The 14,522-nt window shown below is 41.5% G+C and overlaps 1 protein-coding gene across 2 annotated transcripts; it reads right to left on the bottom strand.

Annotated features, from left to right (window-relative positions):
* Positions 1 to 3,512: 3,512 nt before the first annotated feature.
* On the bottom strand, positions 3,513 to 7,173 carry LOC147624441 (UDP-glucuronate 4-epimerase 1-like). Of its 2 annotated transcripts, none has more exons than XM_086819433.1 (2): positions 7,037 to 7,173; positions 3,513 to 5,559 (listed from the first exon to the last, which is right to left on the bottom strand). In XM_086819433.1, exon 2 carries the CDS (start codon positions 5,528 to 5,530, stop codon positions 4,229 to 4,231), a length of 1,302 nt encoding a protein of 433 aa, XP_086675559.1. In that variant the 5' UTR covers positions 5,531 to 5,559; positions 7,037 to 7,173; the 3' UTR covers positions 3,513 to 4,228. The 2 variants fall into 2 exon arrangements, with proteins under 2 accessions (XP_086675559.1, XP_086675558.1); XM_086819432.1 differs by having other exon boundaries at positions 6,086 to 7,165.
* Positions 7,174 to 14,522: the final 7,349 nt, after the last annotated feature.

The raw sequence follows: 14,522 nt of genomic DNA on the forward strand, positions 1-14,522 counted from the left end.
AATCATGCTCATTTTTAGTCTCCATTATTTCTTCTAGAAAGTCTTGAGTCCCTACACTTGAGACAAATGCACCTCCTCATCATATGTTGTCAACCCACTTTTCTCTTATCTTCATTTCTTAATATGTACCTCTGAGCTCTCTCTGTTTGTAGCTTTCATCCCTTTTTTGGTTGCTTTCAATCAATAGCATGTTCACCCTTACTAATAATCCTCCTAGCTACCACAACTTCCACTTTACTGCTGAATTTTGAAAGCTTCTCTTGCTTTCTCTTAGGAACTCTAGTGATAATCCTAGTAGCATACTAGTCTTTAACCTCCTAAGGCCTCCTTGCTTCAATGATTGGAATCCCAACAAGATTGCCAAATGTGAAGTTATTGGGCAGTGATCATGCTACTATTTTCTTGGAAAGCAATGATTGTATTAGAAATTCTCAATAACAATACTAAACTACTACTCTTTTTTACGGACTCCATGTTAGTCAATGACTAGGTCACCTTCATATCACTCCCCTCTAGTGAGTGGGTGAAAAGGGCAACGTGTCAAGTCCAAATCGCCAGCAGCAATGCATAGTGGGCGACTCTCAAAGATTCTACTAAGTGTGACTAGCCTAAGATCTAATAAGAAAGTGAAGGGGTACGATGTGCATGAATATGAAAAGATAAAAAATAAATAAAATGTCATTTTGCCATAGCAATTAGTCACAAGATGATTTTAAGTATGACAATTATGTTTAAGCCACTTATTCCACTAACTATGGGCCGTTCTACTTGTTGCAATGGAATCTCACCCTCTCTTCTCTAGCTAACACGTGTACATGAATAATCCCATGGGCTATTGGAGGCAACTCTTCATTGTATAAATTGTGGAAGGGGGGACTCCTCTACTTATTCCTCCACCAACCTTTGTGTTGATGGGTTGAGGGATCCCCCATGGTGGAGGGGGGCCACGTTAGGCCTGAGGGGTCCCCTGGCTTGGTCACTATCCATCTTTCCCTATCGCCAGTGGATTCCAACATGGTATTAGAGTGGGTTCCAACTCTTGACCTACCTTTCGCAATGGGTTGGTCGTGTTATTGCCATGGTTGTTGGGGATGTTTGTGCTTGCGTGGTGATGGACAACAAGACAAAAGTGTCTGCTTCGTCCTTCAATGGTGATGGCTAAGCTGTTGTGCTTGGGTGGTAGAAGGCCACCAAGGCAAAGTGCTCACACATCTCTTGTGGTATCTATCTCCATCAGGCTTCGCTTCCAACATGGTATTAGAGCGGGTTGCGACTCTTGCCCTACCTTTCGCAATGGGTTGGTCGTGGTACTACCATGGTTGTTGGGGATGTTTGTACTTGTGTGGTGATGGCTAGCAAGACAAAAGTGTCTGCTTCGTCCTTCAATGGTGATGGCTAAGCTGTTGTGCTTGGGCGGTAGAAGGCCACCAAGGCAAAGTGCTCACACATCTCTTGTGGTGTCTTATCTCCATCGGGCTTTGCTTCCAACATGGTATTAGAGCGGGTTCCGACTCTTGCCCTACCTTTCACAATGGGTTGGTTGTGGAACTGCCATGGTTGTTGGGGATGTTTGTGCTTGCATGGTGATGGCCAGCAAGACAAAAGTGTCTGCTTCGATCTTCAATGGTGATGGCTAAGCTGTTGTGCTTGGGTGGTAGAAGGCCATCAAGGCGAAGTGCTGAGACATCTCTTGTGGTGTCTATCTCCATCGGGCTTCACTTCTAGGGGGTTTTCGAATACAACCTCACCCCCTCTTACGCGGGTATATGAATAATCCCATGTGCTATTGGGAGCAACTCTTCATTGTATAACTTGTAGAGGGTGCAACCTCTCTCCTTATCCCACCTTCGCGATGGTGGGTTGAGGGATCCCCCACAATGGAGGATGGCCGTGATTAGGCCTGAGCGGTCCCCCAACTTAGTCCCTACCCATCTTTGCTTGTCACCTGTGGACTCCACACTACTGACAAGACCATGAATGATTGAAATGTGCATATTTCATATGCACAGGCAACTATGAGTGGTCCCTATTTGAAGTAATAGGTTGGTCGTGGTACTGTCATGGTTGTTGGGGATGTTTGTGCTTGCGTGGTGATGGCCAGCAAGACAAAAGTGTCTGCTTCGTCCTTCAATGGTGATGGCTAAGCTGTTGTGCTTGGGTGGTAGAAGGCCACCAAGGCAAAGTGCTGGCACATCTCTTGTGGTGTCTATCTCCATCGGACTTTGCTTCCAGGGGGTTTTCAAACGGAACCTCACCCCCTCTTACACGGGTACATGAATAATCCCATGTGCTATTGGGGGCAACTCTTTATTGTATAAATTGTAGAGGGTGCAACCCCTCTCCTTATCCCACCTTCACGTTGGTGGGTTGAGGGATCCCCCACGATGAAAGATGGCCATGTTTAGGCCTGAGCAGTCCCCCAACTTTGTCCCTACCCATCTTTGCTTGTCACCTGTGGACTCCAACACTACTGACAAGACCATGAATGATTGAAATGTGCATATTTCATGTGCACAGGCAACTATGAGTGGTCCCTATTTAAAGTAATATGTTGGCCATAGTCAATAATAACGATTTCTATACATTGACTTGTTATACATATCGAGAGGCTTGTTACAAGAAGGAACACACACACACACACACACATGTATATGTATATGTATATGTATATGTATATGTATATGTTATGTATATACATGCAGAAAAGGACATTCTTCAATTCCCTGAGAAAGCCTCATATTTTCTTAGTAATAAATTCTACATGCAGCAGTAAGGTAGAAAATCCTGCTCATGGTTCTGGAAATGGTTGTCTCTTTGCGCTAGGTAACAAAGAAAGTAAATCTAGCACACAGCAAAACAACTAAAACAAAACACGAAAACAAAAATCCAGCATTTCCATACTCCCTCTCAAAGCGAAGGTACTGACCGTCCAAAATCATGTCCCCCAAATAACCCATGGCCCAAGAACCTTGAATTGTCTTCAGGAGGCTGTTTAAGCAGTCCAAGCTGTGGTAAGGGAGCATGCAAATAGAACTACTAAAACGACCCCAGAGCAAGCAGGGCGGCCTGGCTCTTCAATGGCTTAACCCAGAAAACAAAGTGAACAGCTTCTTCATAATAAGGACCACTGATGCAATACTAGACAAAGTAAAGACTTTCTACTGTAGATTGGGGCACATGATTAACCACTTACTCCCCACTTCCATAAAGATCAACCACTACATTTCATGGCATAGTATGCTGTGGTGGCATGCCTACATGCTCATCCCAATTTTCAGAACACGTCACAATTAGTGCCAGGCCTTACCTTCATGTAAAATGTAAGAAAAGCATTCTAGCAGCCTTTTCTCTAATTAAACAAAGACATAAAAGTGGTTACAGACATAATTTCAAGCCATGAAAAGGGAGATCTCACCTGCCTGTCCCCCATCAGTAGAAATCTCCCGTGTCCAACACCAGCCTGTCCAATAGGTGGTGAGTCTATAAAGACCCTGAGATTTCAGCATCCCGCATTATATTCAAAATCAATGTTCTGATTAAAATTGGAAGCATATAATGTGCCATGCAGAAGTATGGCCTCAGACAAACAAATTAGAAGGTCTGTACAAATTCAAACTGAACTGAAAAAAAATGACAGTCCCTCCTGGTACAGGAATCCAATAGCTTAAAAAGTCCGTTGTACAATTTGACATTTCCCATCTGAAGGCATTAACTTAAGAGCCTGCCCATCTTTTGCAAGCAAAGCAAGTGACCAAATTTCCTTCAGAGCTGTTCCTTTAGCCTTCGGCTACGGGAAGATCCCTAAAGCAGCCACTCCTGCATCCATAAAGCACCACAACTAATTCTCAACCACCCTTGCCTGAGTCCATTGCAAGAGCCTAACCAGAAAATGAATAGCTTATCACCTATATCCTTGATCCCCTTTACCTAAAGAGAAAGGATAGGCATGAATCCCCTGCCCTTTGCTGGAGACCCAACTGCAAACCCTCAGAACAGTCATTGCAGAAAAGAAATCGATTCCACGCAGTAAGCTGCCTCTAGTTGGATGGCACCGTACTAACACAACTGCAGTGGCAAAGAAACTTGCTCCTCCACCCCCTGCAAAGTGTGTAAGATGATGCCCCCCACCGTCGCCACTATATGGTATTATACTAAAAAGGGGATAGAAAGTCAAAAACAAGATGCTGTAAACTCTCCAATGCTCATCTTTTGATTCACATCCAGCCCATTATGACCTGTTCGTGTCATCAGAGCTTACCCCATAGAAGCTTGAGTACCACTTGACAAACTTCTTCAAACCACTCTGCAAATCCGTTGTTGGCTTGTAACCTAGTTCTGCGTGTGCGAGGGTGATATTGGCATGTGTGAATGGGACGTCTCCATTGCCTGGCATCCTTACTATGTTCTTCCTCGCCTTGACTTTCAACAGCTTCTCTAATATGCTTACAAGATTTGGTACAGTCACAGGAGAGGTGTTGCCCAGGTTGAAGATTCTGAACTGTGCTGGCCCCTTCTTCTTGCCCCCGCTCCCTGTACTCCTCGTAGCTGTGTCAAGAGATGCCACACATCCTCTCACGATGTCATCAATGTATGTGAAGTCCCGGGCCAGATCCATCTGCTTGGGTCCTTGGTACACAGTGATCGGCTTGCCCTGTAGTATGTCCCGGGTGAAAGAGAAATATGCCATGTCAGGTCGACCCCAAGGACCATATACAGTAAAGAATCTCAAACCAGTTATTGAAAGCCCATAAATGTGATTGTATGTGTGAGTTATCTCCTCGCCGGCCTTCTTTGTGGCTGCATACAAGCTGGCTGGTCTATCTGTTCTGTCAAGCTCTGAAAAAGGGACCTTTGTGTTTAGGCCATAGACAGAGCTTGATGATGCCCAAATGACTGCTGGCTGAGGTTGGGCAGATTTGCAGGCTTCTAACAGAGTCACCAGCCCTGCAATATTGCTGTGGACATATGAAGAGGGGTTCTCCATGGCATATCGGACCCCAGCTTGGGCGGCTAGATGCATGACATGCGTGAAGGAAACCGTCTCAAAGAGCTTCTTCAGAAGTGCAGCATCATTGATGTCTCCCTCCACAATGAAGATGCCGTGGTTCTTAACAACATCCCGCCTGGCCCTCTTGAGTGAGGGATCATAATAACTATTGAAGTTATCAAGACCAAGAACCCCATCACCTCGTTTCTTCAAGGCAAGAGATACATGCATCCCCACAAATCCAGCTGCTCCAGTCACCAATACCACTTTACCGTCGCTTCTTTTTGGATGAGAGGAATGCCTGACCTGCTTTTCCCACTGAAGTCCTCCCCAAGCAGAGGTGCCATGGACAGCCTTGTAGCCATCTAGAGAACTCGATACAAGCACTAGAATAACAGCAAGACTAACAAGTCCAAACAGCCAAAGAAATGGGTTGGCTACCAAGGACTGCCAGCGGTAAGACATCCGCCCAAAGTAGTTGCTTCTCTCAACTTTCACTTTCCCTGGAGTGGACGGAAAGTTGTCTAGCACCAAAGGAGGCATGGCGAAGCAGTCAGCAAAAGCAAAAAGGCCTGCAGCAAGAAGGTGAATAATATGTTAATCTGCTCCATACATTGCTTTCATAACTCAGACCTTTCATTCAAAATACTTGCAGCATTTTAAAGACACGCATGCATCTAATGATGAGATATCCCGACATCATCGTCACCAGAACAAAGCTTGTAAATCCTGCAAAACACTCAAACACAAAAAAGAGACAATCCCATGCAATTTGAGGGCCTCTGTTCCATCTGACCACCCACCCTCTCTGACCCATGGTCCCAAATTGAGGGTCTCCCTTTGTCTGACAGTCCTCACTTCCCCTACTCTCCCATTCATATGCCCTTTTATACATTGTATGTGCGTGGTCTCCTATAGCCTCCAGAACTGAGACTTTTGAGGACTTGGATACAACCACGGCATACATCTGAGAACTCGTGCAACTATGCGATTGTGGCTCAAGTCAGCTCGAAAACAGAGCAAAGTTGCCTAGACTGAACACATGAGACACTCTGTTGTACTTACTACTACTTTATCGTGAGGGGTTTGGCTACATACACTAAATTTAAACTTCATTTAGATATGATGGATCACTTTTTTGGCAGTGCTTGGGCATATCCTGTTACGGCGCTCTTTCCATCGTGTCGTTTGAATTGAAGAAAGCAAGGCCACCATCTCTGAAGGTTAAAACCATTCAACCCAAAATCCTTGTGGTTCCCTATCCTTTCACTGCCCATCACCATGAGGTGAGGTTCACAATTCTGCTAAAAATCCTATGTGGCTGTCTCTGCTCTCCCTGCCTATCACCATGACCTGCCTGTCACCAGCCTGTCCCTGACCATGACAGCCAGGAAAGGTCATGTATCGGGTTTTCCCTGGAAATCTCTAGGCTGGCTCCAACAGTTGGTCTTTACTGGAGAACAGCACTGCCCATGGCATTCCTTACTCCAACGTAGCACCCCATCCCATACACATCCATGTTCTCATTTCGGTGTGATACTCTTCAGGGCCTCTATCATCCATCATCCATCCACCCATCCAACCCATAATCATGACCACCCATCCACCCATTTATCCATCCAGGTGTCGAACCCTCTGATCAAGAGCCTGTTGCCTTGGAAAATATCACGTTATTCACCTTTCAAAGCTTTACAATCAAATGGGTAACCTATCCATATTATATGTGATTGGAAAAAGAACCCCGCTGCTTTAAAATGATCTAACCCTGCATCATCTTGGCAAATGGGGAGACACAAGAAGCAGAGAGAATATCTGTGCTTCTAAGATATAAAAAAGGGCGAAAAAAGAAAGATTCAGGCAATTGCAAAAGCGATTGACTAGGGCATGTTTCTGATAAAGGGCTACAAAATCAAGCCCTCTCTCTCTCTCTCTCTCTCTCTCTCTCTCTCTCTCTGTGTGTGTGTGTGTGTGTGTGTGTGTGTGTGTGTGTGTGCGCGCGCGCGCGCGCGCGCGCGTATCAAAATGGCATGAGAAAGAAAGAGGGGCTACCTGCGCGATAGCGCTTGCTGTGCTTTCCTGCAGGCGATGGCGTACTCAGGAAGTGCTTTTCTTGGGCCGACAGCAGAGAGAGGAGGATGCTTTGCCTGAGGAGGGAAGGAAACGGGGACGGGGAGGGGGAGGAGGAGGAGGAGGAGAAGGAGAAGGAGCTGTTTATCCTTCTTCATGCCCCGCACGTACTTCTCCGCGTCCTACACACGTGTCAGTCAGTCACCGACACACAGCAATTGAAAATTTGGACTTATACGCGTGATCGCCGAACATCGACCAGGCCACACCCTAAGGCCCTTTTCAGACGGGATAGGGTTTCGACGGCAGAGTTTCCCGCCCGTGGACAGTTGGCCCTTACACACTGTCTTTGACAACATGTGGTACGCTATATCTTTCTTTTGGGTCCTGCCCTTTGCAGGTCATTGAAAAGACTTGGTGGGATTTGTCTCAATTCACGCGCTTTCTTTTCCTTAACGAAAATTGGTTGCACTTCAAAATATGTACTCACACCACAATCTATAATCATGACCTACAAGGATGTCGTAACACAATGCTACCAACGAGGTTTAAACCTCTGTCGGAAACCAAACACCCTAACCAACTAGACTATCACTTGTTGTTAATCCAAGCAATTTTGATTCTAAGGGCTTGAAGTTTTTTGAATTTTGAGAAAATATTCTACAATTCTACTCCCTTTGAGGTGAGGACTATTGAAAATGATCACAAGTCACTTTGTGTATTCATAGTTATTGTTTACAATTAAATGGACTTTATTTATTACATATTTCTACTTCCCTTGATGGGTATTTATAACTTGTTTCTTCTTGCATGTCCTTCACCTTCTCTAAACCACCTTAGCTGTGCTCACAATTTCTATGCGAAAAGTTCTAAAGGACGCATGGCTGCTCGTAATTTGCTCGCATTGGTTGAAGAAGAGAACTTTGGCAAAGCTTTTGGGCAAAAAGGTGAAGAGTGTAAGAATTGCAACCTCACCATATCAAGCAAGGATGTTACCACCTACTTATGCCTATTTTGTTGTCACGTATGTTGCCATTTTTTGCATATTTGTCTAAATTAACAATCATACTAACACCCTCCATAATGTTGCCAAGCAAAAACATAAGTAATATTTCTCAACTTATGGCCCTTTTTGGCCTATCTTATGCAAGATATAGCAGAGAGGGTGGTTTTTTTTCAGTCAAAGCTTCATGGTCAACACATTTTAATGGGGTCTCTTCATCTTATGATTCTCTTTCTTCTCATCAAAAGGTTCACAATTTTTATATATTCATTTCAAGACTGCTTCTTGAACTAAAATTATTATGTGATGAATTGACAGGATCTTGGTACAAGGAGAAATCTCTCACCACTCACTTACCTTTCAAACTAGAATTGAACAACATATGCAAATAGATCAACAAATAGCAAAAGCATATGAAAGCACATAAAAGCATGAAGAAAAACAACACAAGACAAAGCATTGGGTATAATCCCCCCCTCCCGCAACGATGCAAGTGGCTCCACTTCCCATATGTGGGTATTTTGGATATGGATATTTCTTCTAGAATAGCCAAATGAGCTATAAATAACTTATCTTTTACAAAAATAACCATGAGTCTTGTAACTAAGGTTGCAACGTAAATAAATGCACTCACCTATGCACAAAATATAACACGCCTTAACTATACAATATAGGTGGCTAACAAAATGTCGGCATGTGGTCCAATAAATAAAATTACTCCAGATGATACTGTAAACAATAAACATGTGCTCTGCATAACCCTACACTCATATGTTGTCCTAGTTGGCTCCTTCATAGTCTCACCACCTATTACTCAACAATGCCAACCACGTTAGTTACATACAATAAGGTGGACTCCTTAAATCAATCTTAAAGGCACAAACATAAACACCAATAACACTAGCTCAGTATATATACATAATCACCCATAATACCAATAACACTAGCATGGCCTCAAATTTGCATACACCAATAACACTAACCTGTTAGTATTTTATATAAACGAAATCTTCTATAATACCAATAACACTAGCATGGCCTTAAATGTGCATACATCAATAACACTAACCCATTAGTATTTAATATGTCATCACCCATAATACCAACTACCAGCATGGTGTAATGGTATTTCAAGCATCCACCAGAGGAAGGATCTAGCTAACATCCCTCTTGCTTGAGTTGGCAATTGTCCTTAGATACATGTTTACTTATATGAGCGGATGAGGTTTGGAAAAGTGTAAAAATATCGCACATGCATCCACTAAGCATCTTCTATAGGATGATTCTTGGAGGTTAAAAGATACTTAGTGTGTATGTTTCCTATATGTGTGGTAGTGCACTGATGTGATCACCAATGAATGTCAAGCTCAAATATTTATCCTTAATCAATAATTAAAAGTGGTTCTTTTTTAGGATTATGTTTCTTGCTTGCTTGTTTTTAGTGTATGCGTCTTAAGATTTGCATATTGCTGAAATATGTTTCAAAATCTTGAGTAATCTCATTAATAGCCTCTAGTTTATGAGACAGACGAAATGTAGGAAAGCCTTTGGCATAAATAATCTCAAATGGTACATGGCCTAAAGCTGAACGTGGTGTATTTGTAAGCAAACTGAAGAAGGTGAATGTATTTATCCCAAAGTCTAGGTTGGGATGAAACATAGGCTGTAAGTAAGTTTAGAATCATACTATTAGTAACTTCTCTTTATCCATAAGACTCTGAATGAAATGTGGCCACTTAGTGCATCTAAATTCTCAAAGAGTGTAGTCTAAGAATTATTACAAAACTTAAATTCACAATTAAACATAATGACCTAGAGTAATGTGCAAAGATTTTCTTGTTAAACAAGTGCCCGGCTTGTTGAGATGGCAACTTCTTTTTGCATGGAATAAATATATGCTTATTTACTAAAGTGGTCCACTATAATAGTCTAAATTATATCAAACGACTCACAGTAGTAGGGAAACCTATAATGAAGTCCATTGATATATGCTCCCAAGCTTCATTAGGAATGGGTAACGGCATCAATAGGCTTTGAGTCTTGTCTTTATAGCTCTTGATCTTTTGATAAGGCATGCACTCAACAGCAAACCTAGCTGCATTTCTTTTTCATCGTAGGCCAATTGTAAGATCCCTCTATAAGGAACACCCCCCCAAGTTATGTAAAAGTAACCTCTCCTTTCAATTATAATTTTTAGAGAGAGAAAATATGTCTAAAGATAGAATTTTTATTTGGAAAAATTGTCTTCAATTTACGGAACATGTGTATATTCTCAGTTTCGATTTGGACTCCACTAGGCTTGTATTTTTAAAGTTGCAAATTTTTACCAAAATCATAAGCATCATCATAAAAGTATGTGATAAAAAAATCCTCTTGGCAGTTAAAAATTATAGAGAGAGAAAATATATCTAAAGAGAGGAAGATTGGTTTTGAGTAAAATTTTCATTTAGAAAATTTTCGTTTAGAGAGGAAGATTGGTTTTGAGTAAAATTTTCATTTAGAAAAAAATATATTCAGATTAAGGAATATGTGTATATGCTCAGTTTATGATTTAGACTCCGTTAGGTCCATACTTTTAAAGTATAATTTTTTACCAAAATTGTAAATGAGACCAAACTTGGGAAATTTTGGAAATAAGTGTCTCTATTTGGGTTAGGGTCATATAACCTCTCAAATTTCATCTTCTTAGTACATAGGGAACCTCGAGTTCTTGAACATGGTCAAATTGAAATTGTGTGAAAGCTAGAGAGAGGATTAATAAAAATGGGTTGTGGAAAATATTAATATTATTATGGTCTGTTTTGGCCCTCTAAATAACTCTCAACCATTTACTTAGGGACGGAAATAGGCTATGACCATCGTCGGGGATACTTACCTTGCTTTGGAGCTCGAGATCTCCTCCAAACTCCACCATAGCTCCACTCTCCCAAGTCTCACATGTTGTCACTAAGAAGTGACAACATGTGAGACTCCAAACTCCACCATAGCTCCACTCTCCCAAGTCTCACATGTTGTCACTAAGAAGTGAGTCTCTCTCTCTCTCTCTCTCTCTCTCTCTCTCTCACACACACACACACACACACACACACACACAAGAGCAAAGAGTAAGGAGTATACAAGAGCTCAACAAGCACAAAGGGGTATTATGTCTTTGCATTATGAGAAAAATGACTCGTATACCCAGAGTCACATTTAGCCACCTAAAAAATAAATAATTGACTAGGTAGCAGAGACATTGGAAATAGGGTTGTAGGAACACATGCATGCATGCGCGTGCGTGCACACACACACACACACACACACACACACACACAGTGGAGAAGCTCAAGGGACCATAAAATGAGATGCTAGATACATAATGAATGTGTGTTGTACAAAGATGATAAGTATACCCCAAGATGGGTGTATACTAGCATGGGGGGAAAAACCTCCTAAAGAAGGAATAAGTGCCTCGACTAGTCTTAGTGTGTTCACACACATCACTACCAAATATGACTACAAATCTCCCCTGGGAGTGATGATGTGAACAAGGGGAGGGCTAATACTAAAAGTATAGAGAAAAACTAGGCTCTTTGGACTATGAGAGGGAGTCTAGACTAATCCCTAAAGGAAAGTAAGTTCAAAGCTTTGCGACAAGCTTCAAACTTTTCTCGTGAGAGATCCTTCGTGAACAAATATGCCATGTTGTCTTGTGCTGGCACATAATAAGCCAAGTTGATTTTCCCTGCTGCTGCTGCTGCGGAGTAATTCACCTCAATGTGCTTTGTGTGCAGAGCATGAAAAACTAGATTCCTCACAAAACTGCTATAGCGCTCTAACTGTCAATAAATATGGTAGTGTCTGAGAACTTGCTAATACCCAAATCAGCAAGGTGTTTAAGCTAAAAATACTCAACCTATAGCTATAAATCCTGCCCTCTGTACTCAGCTTCACAGCTAGAAGTGGCCATTGAGTGTGTAAATGCATGCAGCTATGATTTACTCGACTTGGGATGAAATAACTCAAAGTTTTTGGTGCCCTTTAGGTAACGAAACACCTGTTTGACAAACTGCCAATGCTTTGTGTCTGGGCTATCCATAAATCTGCTCAATACTGAGACCCTATACTAAATGTCAAGCTTGGTGTTACATAAGAAGATAAGGCATATCAGCATCAAAAGGATCACCTATATCTTTAAGACTAAGTTGCAAGCCAGGTTCCATAGGTGTAGCAACAAGTTTACAGTCTCCAAGATTGAACCTCTTCAACAATGCCTCTATGTATTGTGTCTATAGCATAACAATACTATCATTACGTTGTTGAAACTCAATGCCCAAATAATAGTGTATCGAGCCAAGATCTGACATTTTAAAAGACCTCTATATTTCAGCTATAAAAGATGAAATATTATCATCATTAGGGATATGCATAAATTTGCTCAATATGAGAACCCATATTGAATGTTAAGCATGGTGTTACATAAGAAGATAAGGCATCCAATAGCTTCTTAATTCAAGCCAGCATCAAAAGGGTCCCTTGTATCTTAAAGACTAAGTCACAAACTAGGTTCCATAGGTGTAGTAACAGGTTTACAGTCTTGAAGATTGAACCTCTTCAACAATGCCTCTATGTATTGTGTCTACACCATAATAATGCCATTATTACGTTGCTGAAACTCCATCTGTAAATCAGTTATAAAAGCTGAAATATAATCATCATTAGGGCCTGTGAGCAGCATGCCATCAACGTATAGCATGATGACAAAAAATTCATCTTGAGTTCTCTTAATGTAGAGGATACTATCAGTAGGAATGTTTGCAAAAATCTTATGCAACCAACTGCGCATGTATCTTCTCATGTCATGCTCTAAGAGTCTACTTAAGACCATACAAAGCTTTTTTCAATCTGCATACTTTTGATTCATGAACTTTCTGAACAAAACCGCAAGGCTGAGATATATATACCTCCTCATGCAAATCTCTATTCAAAAAAGTATTTTTGATATTTAATTAAGCATTCAACTACACCACACTTTTCGCCTTATTGTGCTCCTTCTTGGTTAATACCCATGGGGCCTTTGGTAGGATCATGTTGCCACTCTCACTTACAATTGGCCATGCAATTTGAAGGCGTCCAATGTTTTGTAAGTCATCCCTTGCACCCTTTGTATCTCTTTACTAATTAAATGGTCCTAAATATTTTTTGCCACATTCTTAAAGATATGCATGGGATCTAAGAGATGATTGATCTTCAACTCACACCAATATGGAAGTTGAAAGAAGATTGAGTGTCTAGACATCCCATTGGATGGTGGATTAGGGGTGCTTCTCCATGCCTTAGAACAATCTATACCTCTCATCACAAGTGGTGAGACATTATGTGGCACATACTTGGGATGTAAAGGAGGGAGAAATCGATGATGATACACCACCTTCTTTAGTGTAAAGGGTCTTTCCGAAACAAGTAACGGTCCACAAATTGGACATGGATGATGTTTGAAGGTTGTCAAACCTATTTAAAAATTGAGATGATTGAGAGGTAGAAATATAAAGTTTAAAGTTTAAAGCTTAAAGCTTAAAGTTATCTAGTTCAAGTATGTACCTGAGCACTCCGAGAACCCGGGATAGTCATGCATCGTCCAAAGTAAAACTGCTTTCACCTCCATATCACGCCTATTTATTGGCCTTGAGACATCATGCACTTTGATACCTCACCATAGTATCTCAAGCTACTCAATCAAAGGCTCGAGGTACACATCCATGTTTGCCACCTTATACTTGCCTAGTACAAGGAGAGCAAGCATGATATGACCTTTCTCGATTGCCACCCATGGAGGGAGGTTGTAATTCACCAATACAATAGGCTAAGTAGACCATGATATAGACTTGAAGCCAAATGGGTTAACACCATCCATGCCCAAGCTAAGACGTAAGCGACGAGGTTCATCTTTAAACTCTAGCCATTAATGCTCCACATGTTGCCATGCCGATGAATCAGCTCTATGATCCTCATGATGCCATCAGTTGAGTGATGAGTAGCATGCTATATCATGAGTTCTACAATCCCCTTACATTTAAACATGTGTTGGATTCGAGGAATGATAGGGAAGTGTCCCAACACCTTTTCAGGGAATTTTATCTCCTTGTTGCAAATCATCCCCGTCTCTCTCCACATTGTAGAAATTTTGTTGCATCTTTACTAACCCCTCTAAATACCATTCAATCATTGGGACATGCGTGTATTTTATATAATACATACCTAGCATAGAGAGAATTTTATGAGACCTATCTCGTGAGTCTGGTAATAGATTTTGAGGAGGAAGAATCTTCTTGAGAAGCCTACAACATAACATAAGAAATCATATGTCAAAATATCTACAAGGAGAGTATATAAAACATGAGACATTTTCTATTTAAGAGAATAGAATGAGGCTTACCTAAGAAGATTTATGACGCTTGCATCACTCCATCCATAAGTTGTTTGCAA

This window comes from Cibotium barometz, chromosome 25, assembly GCF_041138505.1.
Source record: "Cibotium barometz isolate CiBa-2024 chromosome 25, ASM4113850v1, whole genome shotgun sequence".
Lineage (NCBI taxonomy): Eukaryota > Viridiplantae > Streptophyta > Polypodiopsida > Cyatheales > Cibotiaceae > Cibotium > Cibotium barometz.